At 42.7% G+C, this 26697-nt stretch overlaps 1 protein-coding gene across 14 annotated transcripts in view; it reads right to left on the reverse strand.

Annotated features, from left to right (window-relative positions):
• Window positions 1-26697, reverse strand: part of Lmo7 (LIM domain 7) — a 219631-nt gene that overhangs the window by 91866 nt on the left and 101068 nt on the right. For all 14 annotated transcript variants that reach the window (XM_028864783.2, XM_037208347.1, XM_028864790.2 and 11 more), the window contains exon 4: window positions 7022-7128. In XM_028864783.2, the coding sequence (XP_028720616.1) occupies window positions 7022-7128 (107 nt within the window). The remainder of the gene's footprint in view (window positions 1-7021; window positions 7129-26697) is intronic.

Consider the following 26697-nt stretch of genomic DNA (forward strand, 5'->3'; position numbering starts at 1 on the left):
CTTTGCCAGATCAGCCTTGAGTGTGTGGTGAGAACAAAGAGAGGAAGACAGGACAATGGAGAAACGAGCTTCTCCCCACCTTCAGAGCATGACTTTGAAGTACCCAGGAAGTGACTGTAATTAAAATCCAATTTCCAAATCAATGTTTACACTAGGTTCCAGAAGATAAAAGGAATAATATATGCTCCTTGTTTTAAATAGTTTTGTGATTTGGCCAAAGTTTATATGTAGATGAATAAGAACTTCGAAAACCCAAATGGAAAAATCTGTGTCCCCTCCAGTTAGAAGAGTTCTTTGATTAAAAAGCTCAAGTGATTGTGCGTTCTTATCTTTTCTCTCTTTGCCAGGTGTCAGGAGGGCAGGGTCTCAGCTCAGGCTAGCCTTGTTCTCACTGTGTAGCTGAAGATGATCTTAAATTTCTGATCCTTCTACCTCTACCTTCCACATACTGGGATTTCAGATACACCCAGTACATCCTCTGTCTTTACCTGCCTGAAATTATAGGCATACACGATCACACTCAGTTTATGGAGATTCGAACTTAGAATTTTGTGATTGTTCAACAAGCACTCTACGCACTGACTTACATCCCAGCCTCCCATGGGTTTATCTTGACACATTGTATTCCAACTATAAATTCATGGGACTATCTGTCAAATTGTCAAGCCAATCCCACCGAATTTGTGGATTGTAGGTACCTGTCAGTAAATCCTGTATCAATCTTTTGCTATAATAAACAAGTAAATTACTCTTCTAAAACAAAACATACTTTTGCCCTCACACAGATGATTGGTTAAAACAGGCCAGAACATAACAAGCAACTCAGAGGAAAACAAGACTTAATGCTGGTAGCTCACACTGTCAAAATCAGCAGAGGGACTGGAGCGTCGGCTCAACACTTGTTGCTCTTGCAGACAACCTGGATTTGGTTGCTAACACTCACAAGGTAAGTTCACAGCCATCTATAATTCCAATTTCAGGGGTTCCAGGACCTCCTTCTGAACTCCATGGGCACCAGGCACATGTGGTTCAGAGACATACATGCAAGCAAAACATTCATTCACACAAAGTAAATCTAAAAGAAATGGATATCTAAACAAACAGCTGGGAGACTACAGATGTGCTTGGGCATGTAATTTTTAAAGAGGGACTCATTGAGAAGAGGTGGCCATACAGATAATGATTTGAGATGCAGATGAATGTTTTTCAGAGAGATACCCGTCTCCTTGGGCCTTGTTTTGAAACGCCCGCTATCTGATGGGGGAAGCAATGAACTGTGGGACTCCCAGGGGCTGACTCATGTCAGCCACTAATCAGCTCAGCCACAGAGGGAAACGCTTTGAAGCATGAACACAGGTGAGGCTGCTTGTGAAGATAAAGACCCTGGCCAGACTGGAGTGTGAAATCGCAGCCAGCAGGCCAAAGCAGAATCAGGCAGAATCATTTTTAGATCTGAAGTAGAGAAAGCTAAGGAAGAGCTGACACCCAGAAGCCTTTGATTCTGGGAAGTAGATTAAGAACTAGAAATGGTGAAAAACAGAGATAAATAAAAGCTGCATTCTGCTCGGACTTAACCTCAGACCTGCCTCATGTTCCCCAACCATTGGCAGAGGCAAGGACTCTTAGATGCTCAGACTTTGCAAGGGAAGACCATGCACCAGCTTCACCTGCTGGACTCCATCGGGGCCTCAGAACCCCCAGAGGAACTAATGTCCCCCTCCCAGGAAGTTCCTGTCCCCAAAGAATGGTGCAAGGAGACGCAGATGAACACAGCACAAGTAACTTCCTTTCTGCCCTCTCTTCAGAGAATCAATAGGAAGAGGACATTTAAAATAGTAACACAGTGACAGGTGGAAGTCACCACGCTCAAGTGACAGATCCAAGTTTGGGGAGTGCTAAGCTTACTTTAAATAAATAAATAAATAAAGATGAAGATGGTGAGATGCTCATTTAAAAGACAAACTCGCAATAAAAGATCTGAAACCAGGCTTACATTAAAAAAAAATAATAATAGTAAGGGCTGGATAAATGGCTCAATGATTAAAATCACTCACTGCTCCCCCAGAGGACTCAAGCTCGGTTCCCAGCACTCATGTGAGAAGGCTCACAACCAGCTGCCTCTAACTCCAGCTCTAGGGTATGTGTCCAACACCCTCATCTGGGTTCTGAGAGCACCCACACACTTGGCATATACTCAGAGACATAAACACTTAAAAAAAAAAACAAGCATAATAATAATCTTAATATAGAAAGTACTCAAAATAAATTCTTTTTACCTACATGAAAAAAACTACAGATAAACACATACACAACTCAGATAAGCACAAACACACTCAGGCTCCATTTGACAGACGACTTCCAAACACAGTCCCAGCCGGGAACCTGAATGACTTCACAGTGCCGTGACAAAAATCAAGCTGGCTTCTGAAGCCAGAGACCCGCGCACCTGAAATGTCATTTTGAGCTTTCCATTATTTTCACAATGGAACAATATTAACACTAATTTTACTTCTAATCATTCTTCCTTTGGCAGCTAGCAAATGCTTAAAAGTGTGTGTGTGGGGGGAAACCTTGATTTCTGTACCCTTAAAGTAATACATAAGAAAAACCCAGAGAACAGCATTATTTAAAGTTATATTTTATACTTTACTGTTACTAGTGTTACTAACCTAAGAAATGCTGCACTAAGCCCATAGTAGAAAATAATTTCTTTTCGTGACAGAAATATTGTGTTCAAAAGCACTGTCCTTCTGTAATTATGTTATGAACAGAATGCATCTGAAGAAGTGTTAAAATCTCGATTGGAATGCGGAGGGGGTGGAGGGAACAAACATGTTTACAGTCTGTTCAAATCTGCAGCTTCAAATGTTTGAGAGAAATTGTTTGGAATGGGCTGGGGAGACGGCTCAGTAGGCAAATCGTGAGGACCTGAGCTAGGATCCCGAGCATGCCCTCAGGAGCCAGGCGCAGGGCCCGAGTTACAATCCCGAGCATGCCCTCAGGAGCCAGGCGAGGGCCTGAGTTACAATCCCGAGCATGCCCTCAGGAGCCAGGCGAGGGCCTGAGTTACAATCCCGAGCATGCCCTCAGAAGCCCGGTGTAGGACCCGAGTTAGGATCCCGAGCATGCCCTCAGAAGCCCGGTGTAGGACCTGAGTTAGGATCCCGAGCATGCCCTTAGAAGCCCGGTGTAGGACCCGAGTTAGGATCCCGAGCATGCCCTCAGAAGCCCGGTGGAGGACCCGAGTTAGGATCCCGAGCATGCCCTCAGGAGCCCGGCACAGGGCCACATGCCTGTAACTGAAGCACTCGGTGTGGAGATGGGCAGAGGCTGGGGCCTTGATGGCCACCCAGACTAACCTACTTGGCAAGTTTCAGGGCAGTAGAAGACCCTGTCTCAAAAACGCAAGTGAGAACCGATAGAATACACCAATATCAACCTCTGGGCTCCACATGTGCACACATGGGTGAGTGTACCTGCGTACACACAGGCATACACTACACTACTCACACACACACACACACACACACACACACACACAGCACACATAGACACATGCACTCACACAAAGAAAAAGTTGTTTTAAGCAATGTTTTAAATATGCTTTAGCTTATAAATCAGAAATTGTTAAACATATACTGTTAAAACTTTTAAATGTTCAGCCCGACCTTGCCACCAACTCCAAGTCCTGTAAGAAAAATCTAGGACTCTTCTCTGATGAGTTCATTTCTAATAGACTCAGTCACTCTGTGCCTCTTTTTCTGACCAGATATCATCACAAAGACCTTGGCCCTTGCTGTGGGGAGTTCCCAGTGTGCTGTAGTATGCCTCTGTGGTCACTGGGTAGGGGTGCCCCATCACTCATTCCCCATGGATTATGTATGTTCAGTTCAGTGTGGATACTCAGTAAACTGGTTAAAATGTTAAAATGATATGAGTTAAGTTTCATGGTCACATATTGGGTTAGTTCTCCACCTGTCATTCATGGAGACTGAATCCTAAGTTTATTTATTAACCCTTTCGAAGAAAAACTATAAATGGATCCTGCTGATTTATAAATAAGACCCAATACCAAAATGAATAGAATCATCCAAATGTACTTGAAAAACTTCAAACTTGTTCTCCCTTCCCTGCAAAGCAAAATACCCGAAGAAACTAGATCATATGTGACAGTGTACAATTACGGAGGCAGAAAGAGTACTCTAGTTCTGTTTCATTGGTGGACATTTATGGCAAATTGAATTTGAAGTCACAAATTAGTAGAAACAGTGGACCAGGATGTGGATTCCTGCAGTCAGTCACTGCCACCAGCTCTTTAACTGCTTCTGTTCTCTCTGCTCACTTTCAAACACTCAATTCTCCCACACTCAATGTGCCCAGTGTACGTGTCTCCTCCACCCACCAACAAAAATGCCTCCTGCTCCACAACACAGAGTATATTAACTGCTCCTCTTTTCTCTTGGTATACCATGGCTACCTTGCATGAGAAAGCCAACGTAGGTCTGTAAGCAATTAGATGTGGCCTGACTGGTTCAATAATGGCAGCACACTTTAAATAATCAAATGGCTTTACTACAGTTTTGCTAAATTGAATGTCTACAGATGAGCACAACAATCTCAAGAGTACTACGCACATTCACACTCTCAGACAAATCACAATGAGCCTTGCCATTGAAATAAACATACTATCACAGAAATGCAGTTATTCAATGACAGTAAACATGAAGTGACATCATAGTAGTGTCACAAGTCTGTCCGGTCAGAGTCTTTCATTTCCCTGTGGCTATTTTGCTGGCAAAGAGGGACTTCTAGGTCTACATCGGAATTTTTGAACCCCAGCAGTATTCCTGCTGGAATAGAACCCCCCCCCCACTGAGTCTGTCCTATGGGCTACAGGGCACTGAGTATCACCGTGGCCTACTCAATAGATGCCTGTAGCACCCCACACCAACTATGACAATCAAAAATGTCTCCACACATTGCCAAATGTCCCCAGGGGGGGATAATTGCCTCCACAAGAGAACCACTGATCTAATCAATGCCAAGTCCTTTAATCTACAATAATGATAGGACAAGAGTTGACCTACAGGAATCTGCACGTTACATAACAACCAAAACTAACAACCACACTTCTCTTTATTTGCCTTTCTTTAAACCTGCTTCCTTTAAAGAAAAGTTCCTTCTCAAAGCACAAGGGAAGTCATTTGCCAGTGATCTTCAATCTTTTCCGGGAGGGCCTGAGCCTCCCACTACAGTAGACCCAGAGCTCACCCTTGATGGCCCAGCAAGACACAAGCACGGAAAGTTCTCCAGCAGATTCAGAGCTGCGGCTAGAGCTCTCGCCCTGACCGAGGCACACCTTGCGATGACAGGCTTGTGGTTTCCACTCCAACAGGTTTTCTGCCAGCCTCGCACAAGCCCAGTTTCACTTTGTCAGTAAGTAAATTTCACTGAAGGCTGAGCCCAGAAACTAATTTCTTGTCAACCTTTTAGACCCAACCACTCCTGAAAGCGGCTCTGGGCAAGCCCTACATGCAACACCCTCGAAATTAGGGGCCAACCAACATGTTTCGCCTAGTTCTCACGCATAGGCTGCCGAGGTTCAAAGCCATATGATTGTAGAGGGGAATTCGCTTGGCCTTAATACGCATCACCAGCTTAAGGGAAAGAACAGTTTGAAGGCTAAAGTTTCTTTGCCCAGATAGGTCTTAGGAAAGGAAATTAAACAAATGCACTTTTGAATGGAAGTTAAAAGGACCTTGTATATGGCAGAAATAAGCATTTTCAGTAGCAAAACTTGGGATTTGAGCTTTGTTTCAATTCAACAGAAATGGACAGACTCCCCTTCCAGGTACATATCACTGCTGTGGAGTTGGGAAAACATGCTAGAGAGAGGTGAGTCGGTGTGGGACAGTTTGTTCCTCTGAAATATTTGCTGTCCGATTTTAAAGCATCCCCTGCTGCTTGGGATTTTAGGTTAGACTGCTAGGAGACAATGCGGACTATTGGAAATACCTGTGGCATTGTTTTTCTTCATGAAACAATGGCCCTGTTTAAGATTCGATAGTTGATTTTACTAATGACTAAAGCTTCAATACTGAGCATTAAGTGCATAATCTTTATCTAAAGCATAGCCGCAGTTTTCCATTTTCACTATTTCTACAGATAGAACAAAAGCATTTCCTCACTTGGAAAAATGTTTTAAGTTCAAGAGCCGGATAAGGAGGTAAGCATTATTTCAAAATTATATAACTTCCATGTCACATTCTCCGGGTGTCACAATTGTATTAGTGATTTCCTTGATGCAGATTAGACGTGTAGGAAAAAAATATATCTTGTCACAGCTTAAAACCACGTTCCTGAAACCATTCACTCACACATGAGCACTACTGCCCACATAAACTCCAACAGAGTAGCCGCAGATGTGTGTTCACATCCACTTTTACCTTCTCATCCAAAGTATTAAAACAGTGGGAAAAGGTTCATTATTTTAAAAGCAACCACAATCAGTGAGGTCTTTGGTCCTAGGCAGGTAGTCCTTCCAAATATTGACAAGTGGCTTTTACCGGTTGTTTCTTGACATTTTTCTGTTAACAATCACGTCCTGTTTCCAACTACCTAAAAACTACTTCAAACTGATTATTTTTTTTACCTTAAATTATAGTAATAGCTTCTAAATTCACCTCATAATTATAATGAATATCCTCACCATTAGTGACCAAACACGATCATGCTGGAAAATATTACAATACAAACCGCCACTCTGGTCAGTACAGAGATTTATAACAAGATCACGACACAGTATCAGTTACAGCTGGCTTCACACTCTCAGTCCCCAAGCCATTTTTTAAAGAGTCTATTTTGGAATGAGACAGAGAGAGGAAAGATCGTTCTGTAATCGCAAAAATCTCTCAGCAATTATTTTCAATTAAGCTGCAAGCCTTCAGTTTTAAAATATATACCTATTTATCACATTTATCTGTGGCATATTATACACGTAAAACACACTAGTGAAACTTACTTGACAGTGACTCGATTTGATAAATCCTGTAGATCCCCGGGATGAAAAAGCTGGGCTTCTTTCAATCCAATCTGTTCACAAGCTTTCAAAAAAACATTTATATTATCCTGTGAAAAGAATTGGAAAGTGATTGTTTAGCTGAGCTTGCTCGCAGACAAAGGTTACCAATTTTTATGATACAACTTCCCAGCTTCAAAGTCCAATTATAGTCAGCCAAAGAGGCGGTGGCAAGAACAGCACATAAGTGTATTTGAGAGGAAAAAAAAAAGTCCGTGGACACGTATAGCCTTTCAGTCTTCCAGAGCATAAAAAGTGGTGTGTCTCATGGCCGAGCATACACTGTTTCTGTGATCTTTGTGACTGGCACGTTAAACATTACCTGTTATAGGACAAGCGCCTAGCCAGTGAGCAGTAATCTACACTTTGATGTCAGCTCGGCTCTGCAAACAAACGCCCTCTTCCCAGCTTCGCACGGCAAGCTTCACCTCTTTAAAAATAACTCCAGCTACTGACATTCACCCACCCAGAAACTGTTGGCAGGGAAGAACTAAGAGGAGGAACGTTCTGTTTCTATGATTACAAATTACAGAACGGCTGTGGAATACCACACCTGGAATCTGGGTTTGGTTGCTGAGCCAGCTCGTGACAGGCACAGAGACCATGCTATAGGGCCCAGGAGAAGCCTGGTGCTTATTGGCTGAACCGTACCATTGGGGAGTGGCATATTACTCATTCCCTGCACCTGTCTGAAGAGCTGCCTCAAAAAAAACTGAAAACCTATCCCCCACCTCCAAGCCTGCTCTCCTCTCTAATTTCAAAACCCCAATCCCTGGTTCACAAACCAATGCTTGCCATTATGCTAAGCTGCTGCGAGACCACGATATATTCTATTTTCAGAGCTCCGCATCGCAACCACACATACTGGTTACTAGGATTAGCTTTGGCATCACCCTTTACTGCTCTTGAAAGAGAAAAGTACTTTGTGTGGCTGAGTTCCTGGTGACTCCATGTGGACTCTTTACTTTTGCTTTGCTGGGGTTGTGGGCAGGGGAATGTCTCGCTTGCATGCTAGCACACGCTTGTCCACTTAGGTTGACTGGTAACACCACCTCTGTGGTGTGGGCCTCCCTGCAGCCACACCCACCTCCCTCCCTCCACAGACCAGAAGACAATCTGCCGCTTGGAGAAGGCAGGACTTCCTAGGCACAGGCAGCAAAGCCGGGATAATTGAGAAGATCAGGGGGAAAAAAAAAGAGGAGAGCAGGCCACTTCAGCCACTTAGGTTCCTCGGACAGTAAGGGGACTTCAGAAAAGTGCAAGAGAAAGTGTGACCAGAGAAAGGCAGCGCTGCCTGCCAAGGAGGGGAGGGACACCAACAATCAACAACAACAACAAACCGTTTGTGGATGTGGGAGGTTGTTCCAGGATGTCTCAGCAAAAGGCAGTGTGACTAGGATGACTAGGAACTGAAATGTTTGTATCATTTGAAATAAGTTGGCCCTAAAGATTTCAGAAATTTCTAAGTAAAAAAAAAAAAAAAAAAAATGAGCCACCTAACCAGATCACTTAATTTTAAATTCACTTTATGTAGGAAAGGGGGTAATAGAATGGAGTGAAACTGAGGAAGACACCCAAAATTGACCCCTGACCTCCATATACATGTGTTCACATATATACACATACATGCATACATGAACGTGTACAACCATGTACACACACCAAAATTCTAGTAGGAACACAATGATAATTTCACTGTTAAGCTTACAGTTTCTAACTGCTATACTATCTGTAATTATTTGAAAACACAAGCTGACCATTTTAATAATGCCTGCTCTCAGAAGAGCAGACAACAAAAATGAATCATTAGGCCAACATCCCACACCCGACAGGAAGCAAATCTCACATAAAAGGGGGAAAACAAACTATTAAGCATCTTGATTTCTGCCTAACTTGGCTCTGAATGCTTAAAGCCACGTGAACTATCAGCTGAGAATATAGGGCAGTAGAAGAAACGCTTGCCTAGCAGACACAAGGCCCCAGCAGGGTGCCTGGAACCACAGATAGATAAATTAATAAAGTACTGAAACGAAATCAAACATAGAATAATCTTAAGGAACTGAGGATAAAAACATCCAGCATATTTTACAAAAACATAATAGTACTCACCTGGTGAACAAAATGCACAAGCAGGTAAGGGAGAGGCCACAGATTCCTCAAAACCCATCTAAGTATTTAGAGAGAAACCACTTCAAAACGAAAGTGGCCATACTCCATCAGGAACAAAGTTCAAGGAAAAACCCAAGTGTTGCGATTACATCCTACTCTTGAGTAAAAGCCTTTTTACCAGCCACAAAGCAGAATGCCGTTTTAAAAAGCTTAGTGGTGCTCGGTTTTAAAGCAGGAAAACCTTCTATATAAATTCACACGTGGCCTATGTACTGGGAATGGGTCCTACTCCAATCAGAATTGTAACCTACATCATCGCATCTTGGACCGGAGCCCACTGGTAATTTATTTCCTGCAGTTTCAAAGGATCCAGGCAGAGCATTGCCTCAGGGGATATACAAAATTATAAAATAAAATTTTCATGTCTGTTCCAACATCAAGCAGCCACACCCAGCTCAGCATAATAAAAAGAAAGCATTTAGCCTTCACTGGATGGAATTATTTTCACTTGAAACTACCAAAAAAGGAGGGGGGGGGGCGGAATAAAACAATAATAACAACAAAGCACAAATGGAAATCAACATCATCTAATTGGCCTGGGAGCCAGGACTGGCTTTAGAAAGATTAGTTATGCTTTCTGGCCCCATGTTTCTTATCCATGCAGTGAGTGGCATACAGATCTGCAACCCATTACAAAGGGCAGGCAATTCTCTCCACAGGAAGAGCGGTGCCCAAACCCCCAATCTCTCAAATATTCCATAGTCCAATCGTTAGAAAAGACTTCCTGTCAAAATGAGCCTGCTTTAAACATACACCAATGATGATCCATACATCTTCAGTGCCAGCGGTAACTTCTCAAAACAAACCAAAATAATAATAATAATAATAATAATAATAATAATAATAATAATAATAAATAATGATAAGCTCTAATATATCTAAGTAGCTCCTTCTCATTTACAGTGTTTGTATGAGGACGAAGGAAGGAAAACACTACAAAAAAAGTCATCTTGAGATTTTCATACTCTCTCCAGCCCCCTCTCCACCTCTGATTAATCATTAGGAAAAGTGGTACTAAGACGCTAGGATAAAAATGCCAGAAAGAGCTACAAAAGTTCTCCAGTTTGTATCAGTTGATTGCAGGACTTCTAATAGTTATACAATGCTGTGAAATAAAAGATCCTAAGACAGTGGCTTCTGGTAATTTTGTAGAGCCTGGAATGTGGGATAGCCTGGACTAGGTGGTTCTGACATGGAGGACCCCTCCTCCAGCTATAACTGAGAAGTCAGCCCAGTCTGCAGTCATCTAAAAACGCTTTCCTGGTTTTTGGCTGTTCACAAGATGACTCATTCATGTGGTGGGCAAATAGATGATTCCATAGGACTGCCCGATAGAGCAGTGATGTGAGAGGAGCAAGCGGAAGCTGCACTTCCTGGCTTTAAAGTCTTGTCCTATCATTTCTGTAAGATTCAACAGTTACAGACACCAGCCCTGTTCAGTCAAGACTACACAAGGACATCAATAACATATGAGGATCATCAGGCCACGCTAGAACATTGGTTCTAATACTTCATTGTCTGGACATTAGTGAGTTACACTACACTCATGTGAAAAAATTCACACTCTCTCCCAAGGCCTCAGAAATTCTGTTTATTAACGTATTTGTTTAGTATATGTATTTGTGTGTGTGTGTGTGCGTGCATGCGTGCGTGTGTGCGTGCGTGCGTGCGTGTGTGTGATGTTTATATGCTAGTATGGATGCACGCATGCCACAGCACACATGTAGAGGCCAGAGAACAACTTTCAGGGGGCGAAATTCTCATTCTACCATGGGTTCTAAGAACCGAACTCAGGTTGCCAGCTTTGTGTGGCAGATGCCTTTACCCACTGTCTTAAGTTAGAGTTGCTATTGCTGTGATGAAACTCTATGACCACAGAAAGTCGGGGAGGGAGGAATTTGTTTGGCTTACATTCCCATGTTGTAGTCCATCGCTGAAGGAAGTCAGGACAGGAAGTCAAACAAGGTGGGAACCTGGAGGCAGCGACTGAAGCAGAGGCCTTGGGGGGGGGGGGGGCGGGCTCTGCTTATTGGCTTGCTCCTCATGGCTTGCTCAGCCTGCTTTCTTATTAGACCCAGGGTTGACACCACCCACAGTGGGTTACCCCACCACTATCAACACCATCAATCACTAAGAAAATTTCCACAGGCTTTCTTTCCTATAACCCAATTTTATGGAGGCACCTTCTTAATCGAGGTTCCCTCCTCTCAGATGACTTTAGCTTGTGTCTAGTTAACTTAAAACTATCCAGCACACACACTGAGCCATCTCACTGGACCGTAACCCCCAAATTCTTATCGCTTATCAAAGTGAGATCAAAACGTGGAATATCATCCAAGTCAGCTCCAGGTATGCATGAGGTTGGGCAAGTTCCATCCTGAAGTGGAGCCGTTGAACACGGCTCCTCTCACCCCAACTGCCTCTGAATGAAAAGGAAGTTACCGCTCTTCTTGTCCTGAAAGCCTGCTTTAAATACATGTAATACCTACACTTTCAGGGCCAAAGGTGACATCTCAAAAACAAACAAGAAAAAAAAATGATAACCCCTAATGGTATCTAGATAGCTCCTTTTTGTTTACAGTGTTGCTATGGGGATAAATAAAGGCAAACACAACAGAAGAGTAGGAGGCTTGAGTTGATGGGGAAACACAGGAACCACAAGCACTCTCCAGGTCAAAGTGTGGAGAAAGTAAAGGCACAGAAGAGCCACCTGTCCCCAGAAATGCGGGATGTTTCTCTATTAGGACCCAAAGTCAGGAACCGTCCTCACAGTTTCTGGCTCCTGCCCTCTGGAGTCTTCCCATCACCTTAAACATTGTCTTCCTTTTTCCTTGCAAAGCAGCCTATTGGGAGCAGCTGTGTAGGTCCCTCAGTCTGTTTCCCATATTGCCTGTAGACATTTGGGGGTAATTAAAGAGCTTTTCGTGAAGGCTGGCCATGCTTCCATAAACACCCTTCTCTCACAGGTAAGGCAGTGCTGCTTCGAAGCTGACTAGGCTTCGCTGCCTTTGCAGACAGCCACTCCCATGGACGTCAAGAGAAGCCTTCTCTACTTCAGTCTCCTCAGAGGACCGAGGGATGATACCCTGCAGCACCTTAGACACCCAGCTGCTGGCCTGGACAGTTCTAGGCACTGTCTTACACCTTTCTAGGAACTCAAAGGATTTTATAGCCACACCCTCAACTTCATCATTAGCCCTGTTTTCCTGCCAATGATCTGAATTTAAACTAGGCCTGCAAACTATTTCTCAATTGTAGCAACATTGACTGACTCAAGATTCTGGACTGTTGTCAACACCAGTGATGCCTGTGTGCATGGTGTTTCTAACTCCATTCTTCCCCTTCTCTCTCCTGAGGTTTTGCTCTAATCAGAAAGCAGATTCTAGACTGGACTTCAGCACTCCGGAATCCTCACTACAAAAGTGAAAACTCTGTACTTGACCACTTAGCTGACTGTATAATTCCTCAGTACACTGGAGTGACTTATCGGAAGGGGAGAATCACCCTGGAAGCTGGCTATCATGATAGTTTCACAATAAGGGACATAGAATATCACTAATTTGGAACACAAAGATATATAGAGATACTGAACTTCAGATGACCTAGTCAGGATATCTAGCTAGTAATAAATCAATTTCAGAGCCCATGAGAAATAGTTGATCTCAAAGAATAATTTAAGGAGAGCTGGAGAGATGGCACAGAAGTTAAGAGCCCTAGCTGCTCTTTCAGAAGACCTGAGTATGGTTCTCAGAACCAACATGGCAGCTCACAACCATCTGTGACTCTAGTTTCAGTGGTCTGATGCCTACCTCTGACTTTCTGAGGGCATTGCACATAGAGCATGCATAAACACACATGCTAGCAAAATGCCTTTACACATAAAAAACAAATAAATATGAGAAATAAGAGCTGCTCAAAAAATATGGTTTAAGAAGTCAGGCACGTACTGGCAATAGTTCAACTCAATGTTGTAGATGAGCCTTCTTGGTAAAGGAAGACCACAAGCTGGAGATTAACCTGGGCTACACAGTGATATCCCGTCTCCAAGGGGAAAATGGAAAATGAAAGAACACTAGGGTGTATCTCAGTAGTAGAGCATTTGGACCGCACATGACCCTGCACTGGAGTTCCAGAACAGGAAATAAAAAAGGGAGGGAGGGAAGGAGGGAGGGAGGGGGAGAGGGAGGAAGGCAGGGAGGGAGGGAGGCAGGCAGGGAGAGAGGGAGGGGAAAGAAAATATAGATTCCCAATCAACTACAGTATCTTTAAAGGGCAGTTAAAGAAAGTCAAGAAAGAAAATCTAGCACCCAGAGAAACAAGATGAAAAGAAAGTATTATGAAACATGAGGAAAGAGAAGAAGTTTCCAGAAGGGAGAACAGGGAGCTACAGTGAGCAACAATCAGGAATGCAGGGTACTCCAAGAATTTGACAATGAAATACCTTTAGTGACCATAAAGTCTGGGGACCAAGAAGTAAATGAAGGACAAAGAGACTGTGCCTGACAAAGATTCCCCAAATCCGGAAGATCTTTCCCTCACCTGACGGCCTTCTGGTCAAGTCACCTGCCCCTCCTCCTAAAGCTACCGCTGTACCCCACCCCTTAGGATGCTCACTCTCTGGAAGTGGGGGGAGGGTGGGCAGGAAACAGCTCTTACATCCAGTTATATCCAAATACAAATTGTGTCCCACCGCATCCCATTAACGTCCAGTTTTAAACAAGCACATGTCTTAATCATCTGGGCTCTGACATCATTATAAATTCTGAACACAGAGTATGAGAGCAGCATAAAGCTGACAAACATTCAAACCCCAGGCCAGAGGTGAGGCAAGTCTTTGCTAAGGTCTCCCCTTTTGAGCCTGTCAAACCAGTTGCCTTCTAGAAACATTTAACGAGTAACATTCTTATATGACTTTAGCACATTTTCTTGTCCTTTTACCAGAGACAGACATCAATTGGGATGAATGTCAGGGCCCTAAATTAGCCACACCAGTTTTAGTAAGCTCTCATTCATCTACACAAGGACTCTCTCCTTGTGACTTCACTGTTTTCTTCCTCTGCCCAATGCCACACCCACCTCCATGCCTTCCCCTCTGGAGTATATCCCTGAGAACCAAGGAGATGCTCAGCCAAGTCTACAAGCATACACACTAATAGCCAAACTCTGAACAACACACAGATACAGACACAGTTCACATGTCCACTAACTGACCAGTGGGTGCAGAAGATGCAATGTCAGCATTCAAGATGGTTGCTCACCCATAAAAAAAAAAGCCACAGAATACAAATGTGCTCTACAGGTTAGGTGAACTTCCAAACCATAAAGCTAAGTGAGATAGGCCAGTACTCAAAGGTCATACACACGTGCCATTTAAATGAAGCATCCAAAATGGCTATACCCCTAGAGACAGAATGCAGGCTGGTAGTTGTCAGGGACTGAAGAAGGAGACAAGGAGAGACTACTTAATGACCAAGAGGTTTTACTTTGAAGTCCTGAAATGCTCGGTGATGACGAGTTACTATAAATACTACTAAATGATTAACTTGGAAATTTATGTTACATGAATCTCTTCTCAACAAATTATTTCTAAGATGTGCCCTCTCCAATGTGTTTAAAACTGTAATGTTCTTTCTAAAATGTTGTGTGTCTGGGGAAAAGCAACGTTGATAAAGTGCTCGCCATGTAAGTAGGAAGACCAAAGTCTGATCCCAAGGACCCACTTAACCATGCTAGACTTGGTGGTGCACACTGGTAGTTCAGCCACTGGAAAGCCTGGACCTTGATGACTGAGCAGTCCATCTGCTCAGGGAACAGAAGCCAATGAGAAAGCCTGTCTCAATAATCAAGGTAGACAGAGCCTGTGAGATGGTTCCCTGGCTACGGGCACTCGCCATGCAAGACTAGTGACCTGAGTTTGATTCTTCAAACCCACTAAAAGAGGTAGGAGAGAACTGACTTCACAAAGCTGTCCTCTGATATCCTCATGCATGCCACGGCATGTGCATACCCACACACATACATCATACAGGCACACATACAACTAATAATAAATTTTAAAGGTGAGTGGCTCCCAGGGGAACACTCAAGGTTGACCTCTGACCTGTACATGCACATGTATACATATAAATATTTATACAATTTAAAATGTTGCATATAGTCTAACTTACATGAATGATACTATGTTCCAGATTTATTTTCCATTACACATCAAATCATTCGTTATCAAAAGTCTATATCCTCATTAAAACTACACCACCTAGGCTTGTATTGGCTCCTAAATTATTTTCATTATTACTTGAAGGATCAAAAATAACAAATCTTCAGTGATAAATATTAACTGTGTTGACTTCCAAAGGGCAGAGAGAATACACACATCACAGAATTCTCCACATCCCAGTTCCTCCTGAGTATAAAACTAGACATGCAAACAAATGTCTGGTCATTGCAGTCCGCCACTTGGACCCCTTTCTGTCAATATTTCCTGAGTAGATAAGGTCAAGACATGTCTGTCTGAAATAAGAGTTTTTATAGAGACAGGGCTAATAAAGGGATTCATCACAGATGACTAAGCTCAAAGTCCCAAGCAATTCCGAAAGTGACTGAAGCTATGCTTAGGGATCTGCCTTAAGAGCAGCTCCTAGCAGCTCCAAAGCTCCTAGAAGATACGACCCAGAAGTCCCACTTCCCAATCAATCAAGACTCTTCTTGTGGCTTTAGAAGTAGCAGAAGGGGGCAAGCCTAACTGCAAACAAAACTTTTAAAATGCAGGAGAGTACATGACATGTATTACTTAGAGTATATCTCACTTAGGCCCAGTGATTTAGAAATCCCAATTTCTTTCTTATTTTGATGCAGCCTTGAAGTCTCAAAATGTTCACAGTGATGTAGAGGTAGGCATCCTTTGAAGCAGAGGCATCCAACTGAATTCATCTGTTGACCAGACACCAGTTGACTATTTGCAGATACCACTCACCAGCCGGTCCCATGCAAACACAGAGGAGCCATGCAGATGAAGTTGATACACAGTGAAGCAGAGAAACGGCAGCCTAGCTGCTTGCCATAAAGCAAGGTCACAAAACAGTGTCGCTGCCTATGCCCAGGAGCCTGGTAGACACACGGAAACTTGGGTTTCATTCCAGACTTTCTCAAGCACAGCCCATGTTAGAGGAATATTCCCCAGAAGTCTTCAGTCTTGGCAGGCAAAGAGAGAAAAGCAATATCAAATAGAACTCAGTGTTCTTCACTGTGCACTGAAATCCCAAGAGAGAGATGCTAGAGTCCATATTATACTATTCCCAAAAGTGTTGGAATTCTACTTTGATGGCATATAAACAGTGATCGAATTTCTTTTTAAGCAACCACTAAGTAGGGGGTGACTAAAATGTATTCAAATTTGTACTTTAACTATACAGATCCCATTAAGAAAGAAGTTGGGTAACAATGTGATCATCTGGTCCTAGCTGCTTTTGAGGAAATTTTGAAAGAGGATCTCACTTACCTCAAATTCACTAGACAGCCCAGGCTGGTCTTGAACTCACGTCAGTTCTCCTGCCTCAGCTTTGTAAGTGCATCATGTTCAGCTAATCTTAGCTTTTTAATTTATTATGAGGTAAAAGCATCCTCAACCTTATAGCTTATTTTGCTTAGATAATAACAAATATAGTAAATGCAGTTATCAACAAATACATTCACATTATAGGAACATCATGTATATGTAGATATTCATCAGTCCAGCTTTACATTTTACTTATGAGGAAAGAAAGCAGTTTGTCTTAACCCTTTTCTGTTAATCTGTTTGAGATAGGATCTCATTATATCGCCCAGCTAGGACTCAAATTTAAGATCCTCCTGCCTCAACTTCCTGAGGCCTGGGGTTACCGGTGTACATCACTATACCCTGCTTCGTTTTGTCTTTTAAGTTCCCTTGGTTCTCAAAGAAAAGAGCTTGGTCATTGCTCAGAGCCAAGGAGCTGAGGGCAAGGGCAGCAGTTAAGTTTTGTGCCACAAGAGAACAGGAACAGAGACCAACCAGAGGGAAGAGGAACTGCCAAGAGACACGGAGGGACCAGGAGATTATCCACGGCTGCAGTGCCAGCAGTGTGGCAACCGAGTTTATGCCAGCACTGCTTGGCAGAGCAGGAGCAAAAAACCACCACAGTAAGAGCGGCGGAGCTAAGAGCTGGCAATTCAGGGCAGCAGAAAGCCAGGGGGAAAGGACTGAGTGCTCTGGTGAAGGCTGTTTGCCCACCTGTTTAATTAACCTGGGAGACACTGGGCTACCCAAAAGCAGTAACAAGCTTTGTCCAATCACAGAACGAGAAAGGGGAGAGTTTTGCACACTATTCAAATCACACTTTACATCAAAAGTGATGTCATTCTAAAACTCACCTGCTTTTTAAAAAAAAAAGCTGAAATGCTAAAGGATTCTGTGCTCCACAGTACAGCATGTAGCTGCTTTCAAAAGTGCATCATAACAATGGGGGAAAAAAAAGAGCATTTTATGAAGCTAATTAAAGGAAGGGAAATTGCCTAGCAACACTTGAGAACCAGCTGGGCGGGAGCACTTCCTTGGGCTGGGACACTGCCCACCTCCACCCCATACACTCACAGAGCCCAGATCATCAGCCCTGACTCAAACTTTTCCAGTTCTGGGACTTACTGCTTCTCCAGGATCACTCCCTTTAGTCATTCCAAAGTCTCAGTGCTCCTAATGGTAAAACACTGCTCCAAAATCCACCTACTTAGTGCACGGTGAACCTTCTTTCTCCATTCCTAACGTACGTCTTAGCTAACTGAACGGCAGTCCATCCTCCAAGACCCCATAAGCTCTCCCCAAGATCACATTATCGCTTTAAATGTCCCTTGTCCCCTGAGTGGCATTTTCAGTTTTTATATTATCTTAACTGGCCCTTCAACTGGCAGCTTTCTTCCTCGTACTGAGTTTTTACTTTTTGTCAGGTAGCATACTAAAGCATTTTAAAAATATTATCCTACTCAAATACTCATAAAAAAAAAAAACTACAAAGTCTCATTGTCTGTATGTATACAGAGGGAAAGTAGGCATCCAAGGTCACCAGTCCCATCCAAGGTCCTAAATTACCCTGTGTGGCTGGTCAAGTATGGCAGTGTAATTCAGAGAGATACACTTCACCCCTGTAATAGCTTCCTAATGCTGCAATAAGATTCCTGCCACACAGCTCTATTACCTCAGGTCCACAAGCCATCCATCCAGGTCAGTGGTTCTCAACCTTCCTAATGCTGGAACCCTTTAATACAATTCCTCATTGTGTGGTGACCCCCAACCATAAAATTATTTTCCCAGCTTCTTCTTAACTGTAATTTTGCTACTGTTATGAATTATAATGTACATATTGGATAGGCAAGATATCTGATATGTGACCCCTGTGAAAGGTTCATTCAGCCCCTAGCGGGTCACAACTCACAGGTTGAGAATCACTGATCTAAGTTCTCACTGGGCTGAAATCCAGGTGTCCACCAGTTAAGTTTCTGCATTAAGAGAAACTTTACATTCCCTTCTTCTAATGGCTGCCGACATCTTGGCTCACTCTCCTGTCCTTCCATTTTCAAAATAAGTTGCCTCGCCAGGCAGTGGTGGCACACGCCTTTAATCCCAGCACTTGGGAGGCAGAGCCAGGTGGATCTTTGTGAGTTCAAGGCCAGCCTGGTCTACAGAGCAAGATCCAGAAAAGGCACAAAGCTACACAGAGAAAGCCTGTCTCAAAAAAAAAAAAAAAAAAAAAAAAAAAAAAAAAAACACAAGTTGCTTCAGATGAGTTATCAGTGTCTCCTCAGCCCTCTTCCTCTACACACAGGCTTGTGAATGCATTGGGCCCACCTCGACCCCCTATCTTAAAAACAGTAGATTAGCAACCTCAGTCCCATTCAAATGCTTCTTGGCCAGTTTCCATGGTTTATAATGCAAACCATTATTGAGTCTACAAACTACAGCAATGTCTAAGCCTCCTTTAAGGCAAGTCCTATGTGCTAGGTCCTCCCTTACTAGGATAAAAGCCTCCATAACACAAGGCTGGACTTCACAGTACTCAAGATTTGACAAAGACTAGTTAATAATGCTTACTCATAAAAGAAGGTCGGTGGGCTACTACTTAGAGCATAAGGAGAAAGGGGTTATAATGTGATTATATAATGTGCAGCACCTCAGCATATAATAAGTGGGCAGTGAAGGAAGTCACCTGAACCTCACCTGTTACAGGCTTAGCATTTTTCTTCTGTTGGCATTGGAAATACTGTTAACTGGCATCATATACTTTAGCAATACCCGGGGACCTTCATTCACATTTCATAAGAAAATGCATAAAATATGGCTGGTCAAATTTAGAAGGAAAATAAAGTAGATATAGGAAAATCTAAATTATAAATCTGACAGTGTCATAAAGTCTTAAAATATAAACTAAGCTCATAAACCAAATAAAATCATTCTTGGTTCCCATGACCTTTTTTTCCAACTAAAATATAGTTAACATTTATTCCTGTTTAACATCCTTTTGGAGCTGGGCCCATCTAGATCATTTTTATAAATGCGCATTTAATTAATTTGCATATAAGCTGTACTTTAAATAAACTGAATTATCATGATTCAGCCAAATACAAAACATTTTCTTACAAATACTGATGAACACTTAATGATCATAGTGCTGGACAGGGTGAGGGGGGTGGGAATCATCACTGACAAAGCACATTACAACAGAACCTTTCACACAACAGTTGACTTTTAGTAAGTAGAGTCTCCAAATTGCAAAAGCAAAAATGAACTTCATCATATATCTTTGCACTGTTTTACTTCCAATTCTTAAAGCTAGATAAATTCTATAGCCTAAAGGTATCCAAACACTTATGTCTAGATAGCCAGAGACATCCTGTCTGTAGAAAAGGAGGTTGCTGAAACCCATTGAGAATCAGGAAATTAGGCAAAGAAATATCACTACACAAAACAGTAAAACAGGATAGAACGAAGAGAGAGAGGGAAGAAGAAAGGAAGTCAGCTGAAGCTCACACTGAAATCCTAATGGGCCCCCTGACCACATCTTCACGCTTCATGGTTGTGGATTTGAGGGGCATGTGCTAGCTAGTTTCATGTCCACTTGACACAAGCTGTAGTCATCTGAGAGGAGGAAACCTCAATTGAGAAAAATGCCTTCATAAAAATCGGGCTGTAGGCAAGTGTGTAGGGCATTTTCTTAGTGACTGATGTGGGAGGGCCAAACCCATTGTGGGTGGTGCCATCCTTGGGTTGGTAGTCGTGGGTTCTATAAGAAAGCAGGCTGTGAGGAAGCCATGAGGAACAAGCCAATAAGAAGCATCCCTCTAAGGCCTCAGCATCAGCTCCAGCCTCTAGGTTCCTGCCCTGTTTGAGTTCCTGTCCTGACTTCCTTCAATGATGAACAGTGATATGGAAGTGTAAGGCAAAACCTTTCTTCCCCAAGTTGCTTTTGTCATGGTGTTTCATCACAGCAATAGTAACTCTAACTAAAATAGAGCACTAAAATACTAATAATCTTCCCAAGTACTTCCTAACCAAGATGGCCTCTGTCTTAGAGCTACTGCCATATTGAGAGAACTGTAGGTGTTTGCATATGCTAGGGTCTGAGTTCTTTCTGTCTGTCCAGTGGATATATGTCTGCTTCCTGCCATGACAATTGTAAAATAACCCTCTGAAACTGTAAACAATTCCCCCAATTAAATGCTTTCTTTTATAATTGTCTTGATCATGGTGTCTCTTCACAGCCAGAGAACAGTGGCTAAGACAGTCTGTGAAACCTATCACAACTGGGTCAGAGAAAACGTGGTTTGGGTCTTCTGTTTCATGCCCTGGAGCTTATTATCATCCTTCTCTGTTGTACTCTTGGCCATGGAAGTGCATTACTAAGATGAGGATTCTTCAGCAAGCAGATCCCTGGAGGAGGAGAGGCAGTCTGTGGGTGAGACACTTCAGCACATGGCATTTGTAGGACAGATAGATTTCCTCAGACCCATAAATCACAGGGTTTGTGAGGAGTGCCTAGCAGTGGTTCCCTAGCAAGGCAAACTTCTGTAACAAGCTAGAGCCACACTTCTTATTCAGGAGGAAGAGGGGAGAAAATCAAAGAGTAAAAAAGGAAAGAATTTGAAGTATAAAGATAGCAAGAAGCTAGAATATATTGCACTTCTTCCTAGCCACAGTAAGCAACAAGGACAATCCAGCCTACACCAACTTTTTAAATTGCATTAATTTTTTTATTCTCTCTCTCTCTCTCTCTCTCTCTCTCTCTCTCTCTCTCTGTCTCTGTCTCTCTCTCTGTCTCTCTCTGTCTCTCTCTCTGTCTCTCTCTGTGTGTGTGTGTGTGTGTACACTGCAGTATGCATGTCAGAGAATAACTTTCTGGGCCCCAGAAATCAAACTCAGGTCACCAGCCTTAGGGACAAGTGTCTTTACCCACTGAGCCGTCTTGTCAGCCCAAGCCCAGACCAGACCATTAATTCCTGATCCTGATGTCCAGCACACTTGCTACACCTTAGAGTCCTGACATCTATAAATTTGGTTTCCTATGTTTTTATCTCTTCTTTCTTTTTAAAATATGAGCAGGAAAAGTATAAAACTCTAAAGTAAATTACCAGTAATTTTGCTTAAAATTTCCATATATCCAAACATTCTCACTTCTTTACCAGCACCTTACCATTTAAGATTCAACTATAGACACTACCACAGAGCCTGTTTTTGTCCAATGTGGCTATTCTGAGGCCTTAGGACTATGTACCTTGCAAGAATTAAATCAAGGCAGATGAACCAAAGGGAAAGATTAGGAGTACAAATACATAAAATATTTATAAATAATGCCAGGCAGTGGTGGCATATGCCTTTAATCCCAGCACTAGGGAGGCAGAGCCAGGCAGATCGCTGTGATTTCGAGGCCAGCCTGGTCTATGAGATCTGGGACAGGCACCAAAACTACACAGAGAAACCCTGTCTTTAAAAAAAAAAAAAAAAAAAAAAAAAAAAACAACTCATAAATAAAACAGCACATTGCCTGAACAATGGCAAGCGATCACAGAAGCCAGAGACCCCATCCTGCCTGCAGGGCTCCACGTAAGGGTTGCCAATGGGGAAGTGGGCCCAATGTTGCTGTCTCTCAAAAGATGTCAGACTCAAAAGATCTCTAGTGGTCTGCCGCTCTCCCTAGGGGACCATGTGGTGGCAATTCCTTCATTTTTTTAAAGAAAAAAATATTATTTATTTAATCATTTCTTTCTGCAATGGTACCAGGGAACAATGGTTAGAGTTGATATTGCTTACTTTTTCATTTTTATTCATTTTTCTTTACTTACTGATATTAGCGAGTCCATGATCTTTGTGTCTGCCTTCCACCAACACTTCTATGGCCCATGTTTATTGTCTGCTTGTTTGAGACAGGATCTCATGAAGTCCAGGCTGGCCTCAAACTTGCCACACAACTAAAGATGTTCTTGTCCTCCTGCCTCTACCTCTTGAGTTCTGATATTACAGGGGTGTGCCACCAACCCCTGTTTCTGCTTCATATTTACCATCCCAATAAACAACAAAGACAAAAAGTCTGCAATATTCATATAATACAAGGAGCCCCTAAGCCCTCTCCTCCCAAAACCTATGGAAAGGTTCCCACTTCTCGTTTGCCCTGAAGGACATCATCTCTTCTTACCTGAAAGACTGCATCAGCCAGACTCTCCAGAGAAAGAGAATCAACAGGCTGGATATAAAAAGGACCTTCTTAGGTCAGCCACATGGCCCAGCAAGTAAAGGTGCTTGCTGCCAATCCTGACAGTTTAAGGGCAATCCCCACAACCCACCTGGAAAAGAAGAATCATCTCCTGAAAGTTGTCCAATAGTCTTCACAAATATACCTTGGTGCACACGCACATGCGCACACACACACACACACACACACACACACAGAGAGAGAGAGAGAGAGAGAGAGAGAGAGAGAGAGAGAGAGAGAGAGAGAGAGAGAGTAAAATGAAAGAAAAGAAAAGAAAAGTTGAATGTAAAGCAGGGGCTTATCATAAGAAACTATGGAGCCTGAAATGCCCCAAGCTGGAGATGCAGGAGAGTTGATGGCATAATGCCATTCCAAAGCCTGAAGACCTGAAGAACAGGAAAGTTGATAGAAGGATGTGAACAGTAGTCTTTGAGCCAGCAGTCAAGAACAACTGGTCCTTCAGTTCAAGCGGGGAGGGGGGGGACAGGATACCATATGACTGCTCTGGCAGGCTGAAGAGCTCCCTCTCACTAGGAAGCTCAGCCTACTTCCACAGGGCGGGCCTTCCACTGACTGATGGGTAAGGCCCACTCTGTCTGCTTTCCTTCATCTACTGATTCAAATGCTAATGTCATCTGAGCACACACATTCACAAACAATGCCCAGCGGCATCACAGTTGATCAAATATCTGGGCATCCCATATTACAACCAAGCTGATATAGAAAATAAACACTATTACTGAAATAGTCTGCTCTTCTAGAAGCAACACCGAACATGCTTTAGCAGTTTATTCAGATGTAACACACACCATACAATCCACCCATTTAAAAACACACACCACACTGCTTCTTACGTACTCACAGATAATGTCTACCCACAACCACAGCGACCTCTAACCTTAGAACAACAAATTACATTCTCTCTGAATATCCCCTAAGACTCCTAACTATGCTTCACACACCAGAACCCATGAGGCTTCCTCAAATCTGGCTTACCCACCACTCCTCACCTGAGTCAGACCCTACTCTCTTCCTTAGGTCTGGAAAACTCCCACGGGCTCCAGCCTTCCGAAGCTCACTCCTTACAGCCACTTCATTCAGGTCCCTCATTAGAATCCTTGCTGGTCCACTTCTATTACGTTCTCCCATACAATTGTTGGCAACGGAGGCAGGATTAGATTTTCTCCACTGGAGTTATTGGCACCTATCAAAACATCACTTACTTACAGGACCCCAGTCATGCTCTCACTTGACTGCAGGGAATGTCAGCTTGCAGAGAGAGGAACTTTCTCTACCTTCTTTTTAGCCTTGTCCCAAGTGTGAGAAAGTGGCATGACCTCATGGTAGACATTCAATAAATGTTTCCAGGAAGGGAGGGCCTTCCTGAGACTTATCAAGGGACTAGTGGCTCACACCAGTTCCAAACCTTCCATTCTAGTTCTTATCAACCTCATTTGCTCCTCAATTGGCAATTTCTACGTAACAAAAATGACCTTAAAAGGGGCTCTTCTGAGTTTATTGGAATGAAACTGTGAGATAATCCTACTCAAATACTGAATCAATTTTCCAGATTAATTATTTTTAACTCTGCAAGTTATAGTGTTGCCTTCAGCAATTTTAAATCGTTAATGTTATAAAAGAAAAAAGAAGTTGCCCTCAAGGCAGAAACTTGGCACATAAATGTTGATCTCAGACTGAAAAACAAGCAGGTTGGGGAGCTACAGGAAAGCACTCCTGAACTTGTGCCAGCACCATGATTAAGAGATTGGGGCTCGAAATAAAACAGGAGTTTCCTGCTTTACTGCACTACATCAACACCTGGGCACATCAGCAACAACCCGAGGGACCAGTGAGATCACTCAGGGGGTAAAGGTGCTGGTCCTGTAAGCCTGGTGACCTGAGTTCAAGCCCCAGAACCCAGGGGAAGGTAGGAGGAGACTGTCGACTCCACAGTTGTCTTCCGACCTCCACGCACGTGCCATCGCATGCGTCCTCCTCCAGCACACACACAAAATGAAACAACTCAAAGTTGATGAGGAGTTCTAAATTCCCAGTCTTTATGACACTTATTTTTTATTGAAAGGAGAGACGTGAGGAGATAAGAAGGCTTGAAGTCTCTTGAGAGTGCTTTGTAAACAGCAAAGCCACTGCTGCCTTCTTCATCTGCCTCCTCTATGGAAGTGCTCAGGCACTTAGCCTTTATAGCTAAGGTTTTCTTACCAACAAAATGGCCAACAAACATAACCTTGTCCAGTCAACAGATCTGATGCTGGATAATCCTGGGGCCATTTCAAAACACAGATGGTGAGCCACAGAAACCCCAAGGAAACATAAATTAATAAGTAAATAAATTATCATAAAACCATGGAAAGCGTTTTTGATTCTTAATGGGATCTTATTTTCAGTAGATGCTTAACTTTTACTTGGTAATTTCTTACATAAGTAAGCAATACAATAATATTAATGCTACGATATTGTTTATTCTTTACATAGAAGAAATAGTACTCAGTGCTTCTCTTAGTGGTACTTGGTTTAATGAAGAAAAAATGAGTCTCAGTACATAAGAGACTAATATTAGAAGACTGGATATTTGAGGCTAGCCTGAGCTACATCATGAGACTGTTTCAAAAGAAAATAATATTTTTTGAATGAGACTGACCATAGAGCCAGTTTAGCATTTGAGTCAAAGTTATACAACTTATAAATGTGGTTTGTAGTTTGCCAGGCAGTGGTGATGCAAGCCTTTAAGCCCAGTGCTCACTCGGAGGCAGAGGGATGTAGATCTCTAAGTTTGAGGTCAGTCTGGTCTACAGAGTGAGTTCCAGGACAGCCAGAGCCACATAGAGAAATGGTGTCTCAAAAAGCCAAAATAATAATAATAATAGTAATTTTAACTATTTAAATCAAGTTTATTAATATCTTCTAATATTCACTGTCTGTATTTGAAAATGGGGAGAGAAAGATTCATCTTCTAACTCAATGAAACATGAAGCTGAGATGGTAGCTATAAAATTGATCTGAGGAGGTGATTTGAGAGAAATAAAATTTAAGAGCATGAAAATTCATGGAAGCATAGGACTATCACTAATTATCAAATGTGGTGAAATGAAAATCCCAACAATGAAAGGAGAGTTAAACATGAGTAGACAGCCCATCGTAGGAAGGGCTTGCTGTCTCTATACCTTCCCATGCTTACTGATTTCCACCCCTCTGAAAATGGGGAACACAGCTATCAGAATCAGCTAGGCTTATTGGATGAGCAACCAAACAGACAAGTGTTGTGGGATGTCTTCCTGTATGCTGTGAATATGTGTTGCTCTGATTGGTTGATAAATAAAGCTGCATTGGTCTATGGCAGGGCAGGATGGAACCAGGTGGGAAAATCCAAGAGAGATAATGGGAGGAGAAAGGAGAGTGAAGCAGACGCTGCCAGGAGAAGCAAGATGAAAAGTACCGGCAAGCCACAAGCCACATGACAAGGTGTAGATTTACAGAAGTGGGCTAATTTAAGATGTAAGAGCTAGCTAGCAAGAAGCCTGCCATGGCCATAGTTTGAAAATAATATAAGCCTCTGTGTGTTTATTTGGGTCTGAGTAGCTACAGGACCAGGCAGGACACAGGAAAATTTCCAACAGACAAGGATGAATAACTCAAAGAGAACTCACTAGGTGGAAGCCTTCCCAGGTGTTCTGAGGTAGA

The sequence above is a fragment of the Peromyscus leucopus genome, chromosome 9, assembly GCF_004664715.2.
Source record: "Peromyscus leucopus breed LL Stock chromosome 9, UCI_PerLeu_2.1, whole genome shotgun sequence".
In the NCBI taxonomy this organism is placed as follows: Eukaryota; Metazoa; Chordata; class Mammalia; order Rodentia; family Cricetidae; genus Peromyscus; species Peromyscus leucopus.